The 20,899-nt window shown below is 40.9% G+C and overlaps 1 protein-coding gene across 2 annotated transcripts in view; it reads left to right on the top strand.

Moving 5' to 3' along the window:
* FRMPD2 (FERM and PDZ domain containing 2) overlaps window positions 1-20,899 on the top strand; it is a 43,158-nt gene that overhangs the window by 6,054 nt on the left and 16,205 nt on the right. For both annotated transcript variants that reach the window (XM_068687828.1, XM_068687826.1), the window contains exons 4-18: window positions 1,943-2,093; window positions 4,571-4,642; window positions 5,357-5,531; window positions 6,237-6,387; window positions 6,484-6,622; window positions 7,490-7,642; window positions 9,889-10,074; window positions 10,940-11,096; window positions 15,336-15,546; window positions 16,476-16,579; window positions 17,597-17,695; window positions 18,739-18,846; window positions 18,964-19,080; window positions 19,594-19,829; window positions 20,436-20,540. In XM_068687828.1, the coding sequence (XP_068543929.1) occupies window positions 1,943-2,093; window positions 4,571-4,642; window positions 5,357-5,531; window positions 6,237-6,387; window positions 6,484-6,622; window positions 7,490-7,642; window positions 9,889-10,074; window positions 10,940-11,096; window positions 15,336-15,546; window positions 16,476-16,579; window positions 17,597-17,695; window positions 18,739-18,846; window positions 18,964-19,080; window positions 19,594-19,829; window positions 20,436-20,540 (2,164 nt within the window). The remainder of the gene's footprint in view (window positions 1-1,942; window positions 2,094-4,570; window positions 4,643-5,356; window positions 5,532-6,236; window positions 6,388-6,483; window positions 6,623-7,489; window positions 7,643-9,888; window positions 10,075-10,939; window positions 11,097-15,335; window positions 15,547-16,475; window positions 16,580-17,596; window positions 17,696-18,738; window positions 18,847-18,963; window positions 19,081-19,593; window positions 19,830-20,435; window positions 20,541-20,899) is intronic.

Here is a 20,899-nt window from a genome sequence, read left to right as displayed (position 1 = left end):
ACTGAAGAGTTACAGGTAACCCAAGGACACAAGAAGTAAAGACCTCTGCTCTGCCTTGAGGATTAGCCTCATTTCAGCCTTGGAAATATAACAGTAGCCTTGTTATTGGCAAGCTTAACATAGCTTGCCTTAACACAGGCAAACTCAGCTGAGAACTGATGCTACCCTCTTTTCAAAGCCAGCTAAATATCACTGCTGTTAAACAAGAGTTTTATAGACTAGGTGTTAGCATAGCGCAGCTGCAATCATGACTTGCCAAATGAAGAAGTGATGCAGGTACTGTTAGCCTCTAGGCATCACAAAGACCAGAATCCCATAGTTAAGTACCACGTAATCCCTACAGACATCCCATTTAAATTGAGTTCTTGACCCAGTTAAGCAGGAGTTTCTTCTTTTAACCATGACACGAGTAATTCAAGCCCACAGGAAATGCTCCATCTAGATCAATTCCCAATTAAATGTATCCCAAATAAACAGTTTGAACTTCCTGATAAACCAGCCATGATAATCTGATCTATGTGAGATACCCCACTATACCTCTAAAACCATAGTAAGAAAGAACTGCAGCAGGTTGCAGGGTAGTAGCAGCTTTTGTGAAGAAAAAACTGTCTAGCTACACACACACATATATGTTTGTATACTGACATCTATATATGCATCACACAGCTGGCAATGCTATCAGTAACAGCAGGTTTATTTACTGAGTCTTTTTGGAGCAACTGTCATGCCTCTGACTACCAACCTGGGTATCAGCTTGACATCCCTGAGATAAAATTGTGCTGCCAAGAAAATGTTCCCCTCCTCTGCTGAAAGATGAACTCTCTTCTCCAAATTTCCAGCTAGCTGTTTCCCGTAAAACTTCAGAGACTGTAAGCCCCACTTTTAGTTGTAAGGATCTGCAACTGAATTTCTACCAAGGTCACCACTCTATTTTAAGTACGAGGACAACAGTGGAGTTGAAGTAATTAGTTTGGAAACCACCAGTTTCCCACGTAGGAGGCCAGACAGCACAAGACTCAGTGATGGGTTTCCTACCTGTAAAGCTTACTCATATCATCATGCTCAGCTCTGTAAGCAGCCCAATTGACATAATTTACATCTCTTAGTTCTAGAGTTAAGCTTGCAAGTGTATGCAGGGCTATGGCCTTTACACAAAGAAGGCTCAGCTGCCCAGTGTGGCACCCTGCAGGAAGAGTAACAGGAAGGGTTTGCCAGAGGGAAAGAAGTCTTAATATATCTCTTGGGTTTTGAGCTAATAGCATTTTTATACCCACAAAAATCACTTCAGGTCCTTTTTAGGCATATTTTGTAGTCAAATGTTGATCTTTCCAAGGCTGCATAGATTGAAACAATAATACCTACCTATCTTTATAGGCTGAGGAATACAAACTACTCCGGTCACTTTGCTAAAAAGCTTTTGAAGCTCTCTGAACAGTTCTCTGAAGAAACTCCATAACATGCACAACAAAAGGATAAAATTCCTGTTCTGGAAAGATTCTGAATAATGTAACAACACATGTTATGGTTTTCTGAAGCTTTTTTGTTTGTTTGTTTGAGAAAATAATAAATGAGAAATTGATTTCATCCTGTAGATTTCTCAGAAAGGCATGGGGCTAAATGCTTCGGCCTGCTAGCCTCATCAGACCTAAGCCAGCTAGATCTGGCTCGCCAAATGAAAATGAAAAAGAAAAAAAAAAAAGAAAAAAAAAAGGAATGTCACTGAATTAAAGCATAATTTTGATTTATTTATAAAGGGCATCAGTAATATCACCTCTGTTAATTTCTTTTTCTGTAAAGATAAAACCATGTAACAGCTTGTAATTGACATTGTCCTGGATTTCATACGATTCTGCCAGTCAATGTACCTTGAGCTCTTTCTCCTCAGTCTGTGTAGTTTTGTTGTATGCTGGATATCTTGCTTACTATGACATCTCCTTTGAAGGTCGGTCAGTGCTGTAGAAGAAATCCCCGGTGGAGCTCACAAGAACAGCAGGCACAATCTGCTGAGTTTAGGTTCCACCTTCTCCGTGTCTACAAAGGATTACACAGCAGCTGCTGCATCACAGAAATGTTTGTTCCAAAGGAAGGAAAAGGTGACTAATGAAAAATGTATACGCTGATCTGAAAATGTAAATATCACTAAAGAGAAACCTCTCATCCAGTTGTCATTTGCTAATGATTTGCATATTAACTACTGCATCACCTCATTAGGTGAGTCTCCTAAACTGAGAGTCCAAATTAATGTGATCCAGTTGTGGTAACTCAGAACTCAAGACAGTGAAAGGTCTTGTATGTAAAGACTAAGCACAAGTTTAGAATTGAATGCTCTCTATCCTACATGTGTGATTTCTGCAAGCATCAAACACCATATGGAGCGTTTTCATCAACTACCTTGACAGAAGCTTCAGTATGGCAAAAAAAGATTTTTAGAGAACTTGAAAGGACTCATATATGTTCTACGGGGTATGCCTGGAAAGAAAGCACAGGCTAACAGTGAGTGTGCCAGACATATAGTTCACCTAAGGGCCTACTTCTGATCGCTGTCCAGTTATAGGGCATTTTTGTGATTTTATTCTTTGTTAAATGGGAAGAAAAATGCTTCTTTGGCTCTGGCTTGGGTAAGCTTACAGTTGATTCACTTTAGTTCCAGTGCCATAAAGTTTTATTGCCATACTCATCCATCCATTTATATTTTCTACCTTCTCTGACAAGAAAGCCTACTCCTTTTAGGCTAAGTGACTGCTCTCATAATGATGAGAAGAACTAAAAGACAAAGTAAAGATCTTCATGAGTGCATGCATTCCTCTCCCTAGCTCCCTCCCTTATAATCAGACTGATGTAACCCAGAATATATGTCTGAAAAGAGCATAGTGTAGAGTCATTCAAAAAAAATGAAAGGCATACACAATATAAACCTAAGTATTGATGCAGAAGACACACAAGGAGCACTTAGAATGCAGGTTCTGGTCTGGAACAGGCTAAAATTAAGTAATTGTGAAAGGGACATATGGTCTAAAGGACTTTTACATATTGTTTTTTTCAGGTTCATCTGTGCTTTTAAATCCTTGAAGCAGACAAAAATGACTAAATGTCTGCAAGTGGTAAGAGTGGTAAGATGTGAATCCTTCCAACCACTCTCCATGATGTAATTCTTTGACCCATTTAGATATTTCTCCTTTTTTTTTTTTTTTTTTTTAGAAAATTTATGGTTTGTTTCATAATACAAGTATTGTCCTGTCAAGAGACAATGCAGTTTTCTACCATGAATACAGAGGGACTATCAGTAAGAAGTTAAAGTCACAATGCTCAGATGATACGAGGGAGTAAAGGTTTGCAGAGGGAAGGGCTATGGCCTTTGAGCCTTTTTATTGTTCCCTGTTTTTATTACATACAAAACATCTGATTTGTTGTACTCTGTCCTGCAACAGTCAGAGCCTGATGCTTAAATTATTACTGCTCAAAATAGTAAGTTCTTTGTATTGTGTCCTCCTGACATTTCTAGCTCATGATTCTTTGAGAAGGTCTAGCTAAGATAGCCTTAAATCATTTTGTATTCACTGACATTTAGCAGCTCTGGTACTTGACAAAATACCAGCAACTGGCCACAAAATCAGCGTTCAGCATATTGGTGAATTTAAAAATGTTTTCTCTCCTTGATGTCTAGACCTAATAATAGGCTGATACCTTGAGATTTCCTTGTCAGGAGCCTGAAAAGAAAGCCAGTGTAGTTTAGCATTTAGACCATAGGATGCTTCTCTGTTCACAGCTCTGTCATTGATTCACTGTGGTATACCCAGGGGGGAGAGCTGCACATTGTGCACATCACACTACCCCTCAGCTGGGCAACTATACATTACACAGCGTAGAACCAAAGCTCATAAGTCCTGGTGAAAGGAATACTAGGTCTTCTCCAAAATAGCATGGAAGCTGTGAAATATCAACACTTTTAAAAGCAAATCGGTGGTATTCCCTTAAATGGTTCTTAAAACTTGTCAAACTGTGCCGACACAAAAAAATATTAAGCTTGGAAAGAATCATTCTGTGCATTTGTTGAAGCTAAAGCAAAAGCATACAAGTTCTGCTAATAAGAAATATAATACATGGAATAAAGCAGCTCTGCATTTTAGAGTGGTTCCGCATGGCAGTTAGGCTTATGAAATCCCAGTGGGGTGTATGTTTGTGCATACATGTCTGTGACTGCCAGAGTAACTCAGGAATCAAATGTTTTTTTTCAGCCACTTTTGACACAGAAACAAGGTATCAGAAGAAACTATGATGTTTCAGTGAATATCATGAAAATAGGTGCTCTGCAAAGGAAATGGATCTTGGTTAAGCACCTATACAGAAGAAAAGACTCCACCATGAGCTCACCCCTAATTTGACCCCAAAGAGTCCACACAGGACAGTCCCCAAAGAGAAGTCTTTAATTAGCATTTGCATCTTATTAGATACTCAAGTCAGTTAGCTAAAGCACACAGATCAACAGAACTACGTTTCATTGGTACCAGTGTTAGGGATCTTTATTACATTAAGGAGACATTTACTAAATTTCTAAATTGCCTCCTTACAGTTTTCAGGTCCAGAATTTATTATTCTGTCTAGTGAACCACCAGTGACCTTACAGCTGCCTGGATCAATTGTGGTAAGTATGAACATTAAGAATTTAGAACTCATCTAGTCACCTTTGAGTTGAGGCTTTTTCTAAATTGCATCTGAGTCCCAGCCCAGTACCCTTGTCATGTCCTCTCCCCAGACCAAGGTCCTGCAGATGTACTGAGACTTGGAAGGAGGCCATTTAATTCTCAGTGCTACACAGATATCTTTGTTGCTGAGACTGTTGCAAAAATAGCTGAATTCATCTTTCTCAGCTAAGAAGGCTAATTTTAGTGCAAGACTTTTGAGACTAAAAGTATACAGCAAATAAGGAATGTGACATCTAGTGCCAACATACTGGACTTCTCCATTTTGCAAGCACACCCTTTACCTTTCAATAAGTTAAGGTAAAAGGCTGATAGCATACAGCAGTAAATATTAGAGTAAAAAAAAAAATCTGGAATTACCCTCAAATCTAGAATAGCCCTGGTGATTGTAGAATCTGTGTATGCTCAGATGTTTTGTGGGTATTCCCTGTTGTTGTTTTTTTTTTTTTTTTTTCTTTTTTCTTTTTTTTTTTTAATTTAAATTGGATGTGTTTGGGATATTGTTTAATGTCAAAAAAGGCAGGGAGGATGTCTTGTGACCAATTCCATTAAATTGTGTAGTGACGGGAGACTAGTAAAAAAAGTACAAAAGTGCTGTGGATCTTGTATTGCTTGTACTTGGCACTCATTCTTCACTCTTTGTTACATGTTCTTAGACTAAAAAGGGAAAATCCTATTTGTCCCAAAGGGATCTCAATGTGATTCTACTCAACGGGCAGTGCCTTGAGGTGCAATGTGACGTGAAGTCCAAGGCAAGAGATGTTTTCAATACTGTGGTGGCATACGCAAACTTGGTGGAACATTTCTACTTTGGCTTGGCTTACCTGAAAGGTACTGAGACACAGCTAACTACGGTACCAGTTCTCTCCTGACAGTGCCTTTGTAGTCCCTGCATTAATGAATTACAGCAAGATCCTTTAAGATCCTCAGACGAAAGCAAATCCAAAGCTTAAGTAAAAGTAAGGAATGTTGGTTTAAACTGCACTGCACTGATGTAAAGCATGTCTGCCCCTGAACCGTGCATCAGCACAGCCATGGAGATACTGGCTGGTATTCCCATGCAGAAAAGGCTCTGGCCCAGCCTTGCACTGGAATGATGCTGAGCCACGTTCCCCCAGCAGAATCCCAGGAAGCACTGTTCTGCGGAGGGCTGACTGTCACTGCTCCTAGGTGTACACTGGGGTACAGGCTCAGCTATTTCACATATAAAATCCACATCTTCCTAGCCCACTTCTGCTGGCAAACGCAGCTGAGGTACTAGGAAGAATACATTGTGTGAAGGGCACAGGGATTACAATGGGGCACAGAACCTGACTAGCAAGCAAGATGCAAGTCCCATAAATTCTTGAACAATTCCAAAGATACCACACCAATCCAGCATCTAACAATTGTAATCCTAAATTACATATTAAATGTTATCCTAAGTTCCCTGACAAAGCAGCAATAAGGTAACTATGGCACAGAGAAGTAGATGCACTGAACAGAATTTTGGGCTACTGAAGTTATTTTGGGCTCCAAACTTAATTCTCATTTCAGGTAAAGAGTTTTTCTTTTTGGATGATGATACCAAGCTCTACAAAGTGGCTCCAGAAGGCTGGAATGACCAACCCAAGAAGAAAACCTCCATCATTAACTTCACTCTATTTCTGAGGATAAAATTCTTTGTAAACCACTTTAATATCATCCAGTAAGTGCATGGTTCTGCTGACTGATGGTAAAACAGTAGCATTTATGCTGAGTGTTCAAAGCTCATTCTGTGTTCCTAATCCCTTCTATGTTCCAGGCATGGCTTGACAAGACATCAGTTTTACCTGCAGCTTCGTAAAGATATTTTGGAGGAGCGATTATACTGCAGTGATGAGACTGCCCTGAAACTCGGCGCTTTGGCCTTACAGGCAGAGCTTGGCAATTATGCTTCTGAGGTGTGGATAAATAGTACAATATTTCTCAGAGGTCTCTGTCAACAGCTTTTACAGCTTTTGCTTGTCACATACTTAAAAGATGAAATGTGAATAGCATGTAATTTTAGCTAAGTCCTTCAGTAATCACATTTCAGATTTAGTTTAAATAATTACAAAATTTGTCTGATTAAGCAACGGTAGTGAGCCAGATGAATTTGGCAGGAAACATGGCAGAATGATGAAAGACTCTTGGTCTGTTATAATTAGCAACATGGCCAAGAAACTCCAGAAAATCTGTAGAAAATTTCCAGCATGGGCACAGCTTGGATGTGCAGAGGGGCTTAAAGAGATTAGAAAGCAAGGAAGAGAAAAATAAATAAACACTCCGGATTTCACAGAGATTTTGTGTATAGGCTCAGATCCACAAGCTGCAAAGACAGGCAAGTTGCTGATGGAATATCTGAACTAGTTTTTGTAGTTTCAAAGCATACAGAAAATATCCATTTAAGTTCTTTGCCATATCTTTAGTTAAATAAATTGGTGTAGCTCTGTTAATTAACTCTGAGTTGTCTGATCCATCTGGTTTGATCCAGTTTTGCATTGGCTCTTGCGGATGCAGCTGTGGCTGTCAGCTCTAAGTGCATGACTGCGGCATGCCCAGAGGCCCACCTCTGCATGGTGCAGTGTGGCTTTGAGCACCTTGCTGAGCACAGGTGCAAGAGGCACAGCTGTCAGGACGTTATCTCCTGTTCCCTATCTCCTTATAGGAAATGGCAGCAGGATGACTTCAGTGTATGGGTCACTGAAAATGGAAATGCACCAAATAAGAAAAGTGAAGACAGAACAAAAGGCTCCTCTCTCTTTGTCTTTTCATTTTTTCCCCCAAAGGTACATGGAAAGAGCTATTTTCGTGTTGAAGACTACATTCCAGCAAGTCGAATAGAGAAAATGACCCTGGCCTATGTACAGCGAGAGCTTGCTAAACTACACCGTATGAATCGCTCCCTATTTGAGGACGAAGCTGAACTAGAATTTTTGAAGGTAACTTGCCACACACCAAACAGTATTTATCTGTTTAGTTAGAGGCAGCAAATCCTTTTTTATTTACCATTGTCTATCGTTTCCTTCTTGTCTGATACTGAGGATTTGAGATGTGGTGAACAAATCTGAATATTTAAAACAAAACTCACATTTTTGTTCTGCTGTATATACTGTCACCATAAATAACTTATATTGAAGTTGAAATATTATGTTTCCTTTTATTGACAGTTTATAAAGAGTTAATGCACATTTCAACATCCTAAGGGTTGATGCAAGTTTCCAGCATGTTACGAACACGTTGTCTAGGTTCTATGTGATTATAAATACACCTATTACTGTATATATAATATACTGTACTACAGATGACTGTAAAGCATGGGAATAAGCACTTGACTTCTGGAACTACATCAGATGTTCAGACACTTTCTAAACAAGCAGTGAATAAAATTGAAGTGAATTGTTTAAAAGTATCTATGAGCCCTGGAAGTGAGGAAGGAGTTAGCTGAAGTATTTTCTCACATGACTATTTCTCTAGGGTGTTAGGATGATGTGGGATTTAATTTTTTTCTTGATGTCCCCTTCTCTCCAAACTTCTCTGCTTTCCATCAAATGAAAAATGTCAGGAATTAGATAATGAATAAATAACAGCCATTTTGCTGCAGTGCAGTGCCTTATGCTTTTATTTATAGCGTCGTTTTAGTTCAGTTGCTGTTTAATTATGTTAGTTTATCATCTAATACTGTCAGTGGAATTGAAGAAATAGATTGAAGCTTAGCCTTAATGACAGTCCCATCATGTGTGGCAAATCCAATGAAGAAAAGCAGCTTTGTTAGTATCTGTTTCAATGAATAAGTCTGTAGAAGGAGCCAACACATCATACACACTGAGAAAGCTAGCCCCCATGCCAAGAACAAGCAAATTCCAAATATAAAAGGGATTAAAAATTAAAACCAAGATTCAGCTAGTGATTATGGACACCCCAGTTTTCAAGCCCTGAACATTTCTGCTCTGGATTCTTTCTGAAAAATAGATCTCTTTAAAGTGCTTTGTTTCGGCTACTTAAAATCTCTATTCATAGTTGAAAAGACATTTGGAAATTCTACATGAGCTTCCCAGAAAAAAAGTGTATTACAATAAACTCACATTGATCTGCACATCGCAAGAGGCCAGAAAGTCATCTTCATATGCTGTAGTTCTGTAAAAGGTCTCAGTCCCATTTTAACATTATGTGGCCAAGTGTAGGCGGTAGAAAGACAAGCAACAACATCTAGAAGTGCTGGGTGTGGTTCCTCAGAGCGTCCTCTGCACACTGTCAGAAGGCAGGACCAGAAGCTGGCTCCTCAGTCCCTTGAAGTATAATCCTGCTTAACTTTTCTCCCAGCCAGGAGCACCATGCAAGAAAGAAGCCATGCTGAAGGTCTGTTATAAAGTCTGTCATTGAAGGAATTTGTGGGGCAGTAAAATTCCCTCAGAAGTCACCACCATATCTGTATGAGTTACCTTGAGGTACAACTTAGCAAACTCTATAATTTAAGATTCTTGGCAGTGGAAGGTTATAACGTCTGGTTCCAAAATATGACAGTGATGAAGGAATGAACATATGTATTTGAGTGACTTTGCTGAAGGCTGGGAGCTGTGGTATCACTGCAGTTAAGATTTCAAGTTGTTCATCACTGTTGCAGAAAGGAAACTGCACAAAGCTGTAACAATGCCAGAGCAGCCCTGGCACCAAAGTATGAGCGGTTTTACTAAGATCAGCATATCTGCTGTACCTCATGGTTTCCGGGTTTGCTCAGGGAAACAAAGGCATAGTAAAGAGAATGGAAAGAAACTATGTTTAGCAGCTGATGAACAGCATTAATCTTGCCCGGATTTCAATTCAGAAGTCCAGGCAAGTGCGAAGTAGCAGTAATACTGAACACCTCAACACAACTGTAATGTTTAGATTATTATACAGGAAGCTAAATAATTTTCTTACCTTTTCAATTGAGGCGTGTGGGAAAGTGTTTTCAATTTTATCAAAGAAAATGAGTGTGCTATGACATACACAAGGCAGGTGATGATTCTGTGATGCAGTAAGTATGAAAATTTCGTAAGGGTTTCCAAGGGTTTCTTAAATGAGTGAAAGAATATTCTGTAAAGGCACTCAAAACCATTTCCCTTCACACCTACCTACCTTTTTCTCCCCATGCCTCTTTTTGAATAACGTGTGATGTGTTTTTGTTTGTTTGTTTGTTTATTTTTAGGTGACTCAGCAGCTTCCTGAATATGGAGTGCTATTCTATCGTGTGTCCCAGGAGAAGAAAGGAGCAGGAGGGGATATCATCCTGGGAATCTGTGCCAAAGGCATCATTGTATATGAGGTCAAAAATCACACAAGAATTGCCAGTTTAAGATTCCAGTGGCGTGAAACAGAAAGAATTTCAGCTCATGTGAGTTGCAACTCAGTGAGCCTCTTCTCCACTATACTATTTTACTCCCCTTCTGCCTGTCACTTTGATAAACTTCTTGCATTCAGAGCCAGGATTAGACTCATTCCATACAGACATGTGCTTTTTGAAACCAGTTGAAAATCTGGATGTGGATCTCAGGATAGCTAATTCTTAGCGAGGTTTCATTCTGGCTTTTTTTCTTTTTGCCAAGATTGAAGTCAATTACTACAAAACTGAGTAAGCCGGTACTGACTACTACAGGAATGATGTCACACCTCTTGAGAGCATATTCCTTATTCATTCCTCTATCATCTTTACTTCTCTCTTTTCTTTCATTTTCCTTTCCACATCAGGTCACAGGATCATGCCTTCCCCTTTCTAGACCTCACTTTTTGCATCCTCATCTCTTAGTATATTGATGTCTGTTAAACCAGCATTGGTGACAAGGTTATAACCCCTTTCTAAATAATATTCTGCCATCAGAGGCGTATCAATGTATTACTGTACACCGTAGGTGTCAATCTTCATCACAAATCTCCCAACCTGTTTGCTCTCCCAAAATGGCCTTTCTTTAACATCTGTAGGGCCAAATTTTGCCAAGCCTATCAACCTGCTCCCGATACAGTCAGTGTCCAAAGGCTTTTGACATTCAGCACAGCACAGTTATGATCCAAATGACAAACACCTCACTCACAACTGTCGAATTTACGGTGGGCATTTACTGCAACCACAAGGGATGCAGCAAGGCATAAATACATCTAGACAAACCAACAAAATTATACAAATGAGCTTTCAGTGCCTCAGTATAATGACTGATGTGTTATATGAAGCAAGCTGTGCTCTTTTTTTTTTTTTTTTCCTTTAGAGAAAAAAATTCATGATTGAAAGTAGTTTCAGCGGCAAGAAACACACATTCATTACTGATACAGCAAAGACGTGTAAATATCTGCTGGACCTCTGCTCAGCCCAACACAAATTCAATGCACAGATGAACTCTAGGCAACTTCGGCAAACTTCATCAGGTGAGCAATAAATGCAATTTCATTGTACAAGCAACAAGACAATCATAGAATCATAGAATCATAGAATATCCTGAGTTGGAAGGGACCCTTAAGGATCATCAAGTCCAACTCTTGACACCGCACAGGTCTACCCAAAAGTTCAGACCATGTGACTAAGTGCACAGTCCAATCTCTTCTTAAATTCAGTCAGGCTCGGTGCAGTGACCACTTCCCTGGGGAGCCTGTTCCAGTGTGCAACCACTCTCTCTGTGAAGAACCCCCTCCTGATGTCAAGCCTAAACTTCCCCTGCCTCAGCTTAACCCCGTTCCCACGGGTCCTGTCACTGGTGTTAATGGAGAAAAGGTCTCCTGCCTCTTGACACCCCCTTACGAGGAAGTTGTAGACTGCGATGAGGTCTCCCCTCAGCCTCCTCTTCTCCAGGCTGAACAGGCCCAGTGCCCTCAGCCGTTCCTCGTACGTCTTCCCCTCCAGGCCTTTCACCATCTTCGTAGCCCTCCTCTGGACACTCTCCAACAGTTTCATGTCCTTTTTATACTGTGGTGCCCAGAACTGCACACAGTACTCGAGGTGAGGCCGCACCAGCGCAGAGTAGAGCGGGACAATCACCTCCCTCGACCTACTAGCAATGCCGTGCTTGATGCACCCCAGGACACGGTTGGCCCTCCTGGCTGCCAGGGCACACTGCTGGCTCATATTCAACTTGCTGTCTACCACGACCCCCAGATCCCTCTCTTCTAGGCTGCTCTCCAGCGTCTCATCGCCCAGTCTGTACGTGCAGCCAGGGTTTCCCCGTCCCAGGTGCAGGACCCGGCACTTGCTCTTATTGAACTTCATGCGGTTGGTGATCGCCCAGCTCTCCAACCTATCCAGATCCCTCTGCAAGGCCTTTCCACCCTCATCCGAGTCCACAACTCCTCCAAGTTTGGTGTCATCAGCAAACTTGCTCAAAATACCTTCTATTCCTACATCCAGATCGTTTATAAAAATATTGAAAAGTACCGGCCCTAAAATGGAGCCTTGAGGGACCCCACTGGTGACCGCCCGCCAGCCTGATGCAGCCCCATTCACCATAACCCTTTGGGCCCTGCCCGTTAGCCAATTGCTCACCCATCGTATGATGTTTTTATTTAGCTGTATGCTGGACATTTTGTCCAGTAGGATCCTATGGGAAACCGTGTCAAAAGCCGTGCTGAAGTCCAAAAAAATCACATCAGCTGGTTTCCCTTGGTCCACCATACGGGTGATCTTATCATAAAAGGAAATCAGGTTAGTTAGGCAGGACCTACCCTTCACAAACCCATGCTGGCTGGGACCAATGACTGCTTTGTCCCCCAGGTGCGCCTCAGTAAGTTCGAGAACCATCTTCTCCATGATTTTACCAGGCACTGACGTGAGACTGACAGGCCTGTAATTGCTAGGGTCTTCTTTCTGACCCTTCTTGAAAATCGGCACAACATTTGCCAGCTTCCAGTCTACCGGGACCTCTCCAGACTCCCAGGATAGTTGAAAAATACTTGAGAGAGGTTCCGCGATGACGTCCGCCAGCTCTTTCAGCACCCGGGGATGAATCCCATCCAGACCCATGGACTTGTAGGGATCCAGGTGGAGTAGCAAATCCCGCACACGTTCAGGGTCGGTTGGGAGTTTGTCATCCCCACCGTCCCGGTCCTCCAGCTCAGGGCACCCTGGGTCCCGAAGCCCATCATCGGCATTGAAGACAGAGGCAAAGAAGGCGTTAAGCGTCTCTGCTTTGCCTATGTCATTGTCTGTGAGGAGACCTTCCCTATCAAGGAGCGGCCCTATGTATTCTTTAGTTCTCCTTTTTCCATTCACATATCTAAAAAAACCCTTTTTATTATCTCTCACAGACACAGCCAGCTTCAACTCTAGGTGTGCTTTAGCCACACGAATTTTCTTCCTACAAACACGAACAGCATCCCTGTATTCTTTCCATGTCACCTGGCCCTCCTTCTAGTAGCGAAACACTCTCTGTTTCCACCTAATCTCCATAAGAATGTTCCTGTTCAGCCACGCCGGCCTCCTGCCCCTCCTGCCTGACTTCTGATATTTAGGAATTGCCTGATCTTGTGCTTCTAGGAGGCATCGCTTAAAGAATGACCAGCACTGGTGGACATCGAGGCCTTCAAGAGCAGCTTCCCAGGAGACCTTGATGACTAGTTCCCTGAGCAGCCTGAAGTCCGCCTTCCCCATATCTAGGGATGAGGTTTTGGTGGCACTTTTCCTTATGTCACCGTAAATTTTGAACTCAGCCACTTCATGGTCGCTATGACCGAGGCGGCCACCAATCACCACATCTCCCACCAGACCCTCTCTGTTTTCTAGCAACAGGTCTAGGAGGGCACCTTTCCTAGTTGGCTCCGTTAGCATCTGCACCAAGAAGTTATCATCTAGGTGCTTCATGAACCTCCTGGACTTGCTCGTGTCAGCCGTGTGGCACTCCCAGTTAACGTCTGGCAAGTTGAAGTCCCCCATAAGGACAAGGGGAGTTAATCTCGAGGCCTCTCTCTTAACCGAGGACAAGGTTAAGTGTTATAGGGGAGAAAAGAACTCACAGGAAGGGAAAAGTGCTTTAGTTAGGCTGAGAATCAGAACCTCCACAGCAACTTTGCTGTGCCTCAGTTTGTCATTTGCAGAGCAGAAAATAATGTCTTCTACTTCACTGGAAGCTGGAGGTGTGTCAGTCTCATTTATTGAAATGATGTGAGTGGCGAGGGGTACTCTGCTGAGAATTACTACATAGCTAAACTCAGTTTAAAGAAAAGCATGACTAAACTTCCCTTCAGGAAACCACAAGACTTTGTTTGTTTGTTTGTCTGCAGTAATATTTCTTAATGAAAATTACTGTGTAGTTCCAAATAGAACAAAATGATTGAGAGCTAAGGAAATTATAACCAAGGTCCCAGTTACAAGCTCCTCACATCCCTGAAATCAGCCAGACTTATACAAGCCGTGTGACTCTGGTTGTGAGGTTGTGTGTGCTGCTGTCCCAGAAAAGCAGGCTCCGTGGAGGCAGTGACGGACAGCAGCTCAAAATGCCGCCTCTGCCACTGCAGGGAGTCTGCAGGAGATTATAAGGCTGTTTCTATGTGAGGGAAGCTCGTCCTCCTGCCCTGCTCAGATGCATACGCTGCAGTCTCTTGGAGCCCTGCTAGCCATCATCCCTGCTCTGGAGTCACCATGGCAACGCTCAGGCCAAGCTAACACCAAGGCAGCGAGGCCCTGACAAGAAGGCCCTGGCAGTGAGGCCCTGACACCTCCACAAATGCCCCCGATCAAAGCCAGTGAGGGATGAGGGAGTCTGGGTTTAATGCTGCAGAGTAATATTGCAGAAAATTGCATTCAGGGTAGTATTTGTTAGGAAAAGGCATGGGAGGTCAGTTGGCACGTACAAGCAGAATGAAAGCCTGTATTTGTGTTAGCCTGCACTACACTGGGTTCTTGTTTTATTTTCAGACGTGCCTCCAGTTGCCTGCTACCCCTTTCTTCTTCAAGTCCCCTCCTAGGGGTACTCCTGCCCATCAATTGAGAATCTAAGTAAATCATCAGTGCCTTCTCCAGCATTATGTTGTTTCAGAGAAATAAAATCTTTTATTTCCCTGAAAATAGATTTGTAGATTGCAGAGCCCAGACATCATTAAATAGCAGATTTCACACAGAGGTGGAAAATTGGATACCATGCATTACCACAAAGATCATCTCCCACTCAACTTCACTTGTGTAAATCCCTCAGGGCAGAGAGGGATTGATTCTTGGCTCGTTTCCGATCTCAGGACAGCAGTGTTAGTAGTGCTCCTCTCTTCTCAGACACAATAGTGGGCCTGTGGAGGATGGAAAACTACCAGCCTGGTGATTCAGTCTCTGACAGACAGCTTTCTCCATACCCTGAACTTTTACAACATGCAATTTATAAAGATACTCAGGTTTAAATTATACAGGGCTGTACATTTTATCTGTCTTTGTGGAAAGTGAATTTGTAGTATGATTCACAGAAATGACATCTACATACAGTGTATATTACCTATGAAAGAAATTGATTGAAAACTCTTTTCATGCACTCCTAGGCCTGGATATCCTTGAGGATACCAGAACAAATATATCTGTGATGTCAATCTTTTTTTCTGGCGTGTTCAAAAGGCTAGACAGAAATTGCTTAAAAAGATGGGTTGATGTCAGCGGACTTATCTTTCTCTCCTCCCCCTATCTCCCTTCTTATTCAGAGGAAAGTAAATTTATGGAAATAGACAAATCAAACTCTGCATATGCAGCTCAGCATGAGCACCTTGCCCTGATTCAGAGACTGTCTCGTTCAGAGAACATGCTGTATGGGGCAAACCTGGAAAACCTTTCTGTTGGCATGATGAGCAAGTCTTGTGATAACCTCAGTGTTGAAACCGGCAACAGGACTAGAGACAAAAGCAATCTTGCCAGGTATGTTTACTTTTTCCTCTAAACCTGTGGAAGAACACTCAGTCATACACAACATCATTGCAAACCTCTACAGTAGATGTAAGGCAGGCTTTTATTTTGCAGTATTTACTGTGATCACACCAGAAGTCCCCACCAGGACCAGGGCTCCTTTGTGTCAGCAACAGTGGAAACACAGGCAGGAAGGTAACAACCTCACAGATAAGACCTTGAAACAGATTGGCATTTAAATTTGTACCAGGCAAATTACATTTGTTCCCAGGCTCGGGAATTAACCACGTACTGGGATATGGAAAAAGATAAAAATAAGGAAGAATGAAAGTAAAACCTTTAATATGTGCATCTTCTCTGGAAGTTGCAGTAGGTGAACTGAATGCACAGTGGAAGTTGTTTATGAGCAGGCCTCCGTGACTAAAGGTGCAAATCACAGAGAACAGCATAAGAGCATCTCCCTTTTCACTTACAGTGCTACACCAGTGTAGGCAGTTACTATAGCTGCACAGCATTTCAAGGCTTTTGATGAATTCTAGTGCCTTCTGGAATACTAAGAATTAGAACAGTGCCAAGAAGAACGGGAACTACCAGGAAAACTTTCAGACACGGTTTTGTCTGAATGAACAGCAGAGCTAATGAATCATGCTGAGGCTATGTTGTGTTTCCCTGCTGCCTGCACTCAGCTCAGAAAAAAACACAGGGGAAAATCATTTGTGATGTGAGTGGTCTAATGGCAGCTGTTATTTGGAAGCAAATGCTGGCAAGGATAAACTACCTCTCCCCTACAGTGAAATGTGGCCCAGCAATCAGAATACTGGTTGAAAGGCTATAAACATGTGTATTCCCAACTTGGCTCTGACAGACTAATGACAGTGAAGAGTGCTAAATACCACCGTTGATTTGTTACTGTAATGCAGTTTTCATTTTCTGCCATGCAGATCCACATCAGGGCTATCCCAGTCGGAAATGCACATCAATTTGAATGGAAAGCAAAGGAGTTATGACTACCTTTCTATCCACTCAACTCAGAACACAATCAGTGGTGAGTATGATAATCATAAAGAGAGACATTACTCTTACATATGTATGGTTTCAATACCAGGAGACTGAAACATATCCTATTTATAGATTAAAGAATAACCTTTTGCACTTCTTGCCCTGCAAATTAACCCATGACTTAGCATGGCAAGCTGTTTTCTTCCCTTTCACTCCTCCTTTCCATCAGGATGAGTGTTAAGGGACTTGATTATCAAATTATTCAGTCAGTGGTGCCAAAAAAAAAATCTTTTTTACTGAAATAGTTCAGTACACCCAGGACTTTCACATGAGGCAATGTGTCTATGCTTGGAGGTCATAATTTGGTTGCAAATGAGATGTACTAAACAATAAATAGTGCACAAGATAAAATAGGCTCCAGGTTCTTCCTCTGTTCTTGTGTTTGCATGATAAAACTAACTGGAAAAATAAGCACAAGGCACCTAATTTTCTTACAGAAGCCAGATGTCTGTATCACATGCACAAAGGGAGCAGATATATGGAACACAAAGTTACGATTTTTCGGCTAGTCCATTTTTAAGTTAGACCTGTATTTTAAGTAATTCCACAATGTCATCATCACACTTGGTGCTGGCTGAATTGCACCTACAGAGCCAAAAGGACTCTGTTGAGCCCACAGGGCCTAAGGCTAGAGTTTCCAAAGGAATCTATACTACTTTTCATGTTCAAATCTCCCTCATGTTCAATGGGTGCTATATGCCTGATTTTTTAGTTGTCTTAATCAAAGTGCTGCAAATAAATGCGTACTCGCCCAGAAAGGAGCATTATAGAAAGAGCTCACGCAGTTACTGTGCTTCCCTGTTCTACACATATTATTCTGTTCTAAAGAATGTAAATTTTGAAACACTTGTTTGAGCTTCCTTCTTGAGTTATATTGATTCAGATATAATGAAAACAAGGACAGAAATATATTTAATTTTTGAAACCCCATTTTTGCATGCTACTTGAGTCGCCCATCTCTTTGCACTCATCTGCATTTATTCTAGCTGTTTTGTTTCTGCAGCACCTGGATCACCAGCCATTCAAAAAGAAGTTTTACTAAGCGGTCTAGAAAGAGAAATCATTTGTGTCAGCCTAAAACGTGACCCTAAGAATGGCTTTGGTAAGTAAGGAACGTGAGTGTTATATTTGTTACTGGGACTGTCAGGTCCTGGTGTAAACACTGATGCTTGCTGACTCATGCTGAGCAAGATTGTAAACTTCTTCACCTCATTTATTCTCCTTATAGAATAAGACTGCCAGTCTTTGCAAAGGTCTTAACATTTCAGACTTAAGAGGACTAAGTGCATAAATTAAGGCCACACTTTTTTTTTTCAGAGGATTAACTAGTGTCAGAGATCAAGGGGACCAAATGGTAAAAGTAGAATGAAAGGAACAGGAGCAGATGATATTCTGCAAACCCTTCACATATTGCCTGTGTGGGTGCAAAATGCGTACACAAGCCTAACATGAATGTTTCCTGACTTCTAGATTCTTATTTGGATAACATTTGTGTTACATAATACACTATCGCAGTATATCCTCTTCTAGTGGATGAGTTCAGAGGACCATCAGGTCCCATAACTGACCATTAATGCTATTTATTATCAGATTTCTAAATGGTGCAGGTTTGTGTGGCACGTTTGATTCCCAACCCAACTGTTCTACCAGTGAGAAGTCAGCCTGTTACAGAATATTCTAAGCCAGGATAATGAAATTAAATTAATTAACAATAGATTTAATTTTCTTACATGCCTCATGTATCCATTAGAAGTTTGCATTTCTCTTCACAGGGGTCCTAGACCACACAATGTAAAATAATGCTCTAATTTATGAGCTTTTATACCTTATTCCTCCTGTCGGTGTTAAACACTAAGGTCAACATAACTTATGACTCTTATAAGAAAGCAGTTGGAATTCTTTAAAGTCCCAAGCCAGAAAAATACTCTTATTGAGAAATTGTATTAAAATAACAGACAATGAAGTCACCAGCATGCTTAAATTATAGTACGAGTTTAAAGCTCTCTCAAATCAGGATCTTGATGCACCAGTCTCCAGAATTTGCAATAAACTTATGCCATTGGAGTAAGAGCCTTTTGTGCTTCTAAGGTTCATGTTTTCTAATACTGCCAGTGTCTGCATTCTCATGCTATCTCACTTTTGCAGGTTTTGTAATTATTGGAGGAGAAAATGTAGGAAAATTAGACCTCGGTATCTTTATCGCTTCAATTATCCCTGGGGGACCTGCAGACAGAGCTGGAAATATCAAACCAGGTCACTGTCCTTAGTTTTTAATTAGAATCAAAATACTCTCATGGATTAAAGTTAACTACTTAACTTATTTCCCTATCCTGATGTGCACTGTCTTATTTTTATCCTTATTTTTTTAAGGGGGTCGACTCATCTCTGTGAATAATATTAGTCTTGAAGGTGTTTCATTCAATACTGCAGTTAAAATTATACAGAATTCTCCTGATGAAGTGGAGCTGATCATCTCTCAACCCAAAGGTATAAAGGCAAACATCTTTGCTGGCTATGGAGGGCTAGCAATTAACTCAGGACACTGGTATTTATTAGGCTCTGGGATGTTGTAGCACCTTCTTGCCACTCAGTGCCAGTTATAATAACCACTGGTTAGCAGTGAAAATCATTCCAGTGGCTGTCATGAGATCTCTGTTCTATAGTCAGTATGAAAAAATCTAATCAATTACGGGCTTTATTCTTCACTGCTAAATACCAAGGGAATTTCAGCATTTCTTTCTATGACAGAATTAGCTCTACATCCCAACCTTGAATCAGAATCATTGTCATAGTTCTCTGCAGTGATGAAGCAAATACTTTTCTCCATCCTTATAATAGCAGTGCTCCATTTTGCAATGGCAAACTCATTTTACAGACCTGATTACACAACCAGTTGATTTAGTAAGCTGTTTTGTCCTTCTGTGGTGGTATACAATATCGGCTTTCAAGTTTACTTATTGTTTGCATTCATCAATGTTTGATTTTGGTATGGTTTTGCAGACATATACGAAGAAGGATTAAATGAAGAAAAGAGTCTATCAAGGGGAAACAGCACTAGTGGATCTGAGATCTCTTGTGTAGACAGTGGGAGAAAAAAGATTCAAGATTGCCATACAGCTCTCCCCAAAGAAAAGGACCCAAATATAGATGAACTTGAGAAGGCTCTTTCCTGGAGTTTAGCACCAAAATTGGGCCCCAGGATTCCAGTTCTTTCATCTGATAGCCTGGATGTGGAGGTAACTGAGATTGTGATGTTGTAGAGTAGCATGATGCCCAGCATATGTCTTAACAACATGCCATCTATAATAAGAATGGAAAGTAACTGATAAATTAAAGAATGAGGAAAGAAGGAAGAAAACCTTGAAACTTGTTGCTTCTTAAATTACATTGGAAATGTCAAAATGATACATGTCTAGAATGAGTAAAAAAATGGAGAAACTGTTCTACAAAATGTTATTAAAAGTTGTCCTCCCTTCTCCAGTGAACTACAAAATTTTGATTATTTTCTGCAATCTCTTTAAGTTTTCAACCACCCACAGAGTAGTAATATTTTGTGTCTAATTTTCTTCTGTTAAGCAGCCTCCCTATCTACACTCAGTTTATGCACATTTAGATGGATTATTTTTTGAGTAACAGTGTATGCCTGAAATAATGTCAGGGATATAAATGCTACCATCCCAGGCATACACTGACAGCAGGATCAAAACCTTTATATCTTCTGGAAACTCATTCTCTCTTTTTACATGTATTTTATCGATTTATTTATTTGTTTATTTATTTATTTATTTATTTATTTTCTTGAGATGCAGTAGTCTCATTAGTGTTTATTTTTTTTGAGACAGGAAGGTGATTCTTCACACTTACCACATCCAGCTGAAACCATCTCCAATGAAATCTATACTGTAGAGCTTGTTAAAGAAGATGGGACTTTCGGAATCAGTGTGACTGCAAGTGTTACTGTTAATCTTTCAGTGTGTCCTTCAAACTGTCACGTAATCAAGAAACATGTAGGGAAGTGTATTCATGTGCAGCAAAGGTAGAAGATAGGTCGATAAAGGAAAAACTGGTAGCATGGCACATTTCAAACTTAAGTATCCAACTGAATGACAGAGAAAGGATAATAGTACTGGCTTGGCTCATTCCCCTGTTCTTGCCCACAGAATTTGTGAAAGACATGTCCCAGCATAAAGCACATGGTGCTACAAGTACTTTTCATCCTTGCTCAATTTGCAAATGAGACCTACCACTGAAAGTGGGGTTCTGTCAGGGAGGGATACAGCCAAAGCCTCTAGAAAATGCAATGATG

Source organism: Anas acuta, chromosome 7 (assembly GCF_963932015.1).
Source record: "Anas acuta chromosome 7, bAnaAcu1.1, whole genome shotgun sequence".
In the NCBI taxonomy this organism is placed as follows: domain Eukaryota; kingdom Metazoa; phylum Chordata; class Aves; order Anseriformes; family Anatidae; genus Anas; species Anas acuta.
The sequence above is the reverse complement of the archived record's forward strand: the minus strand, read 5'-3'. Positions and strand labels throughout refer to the sequence as shown.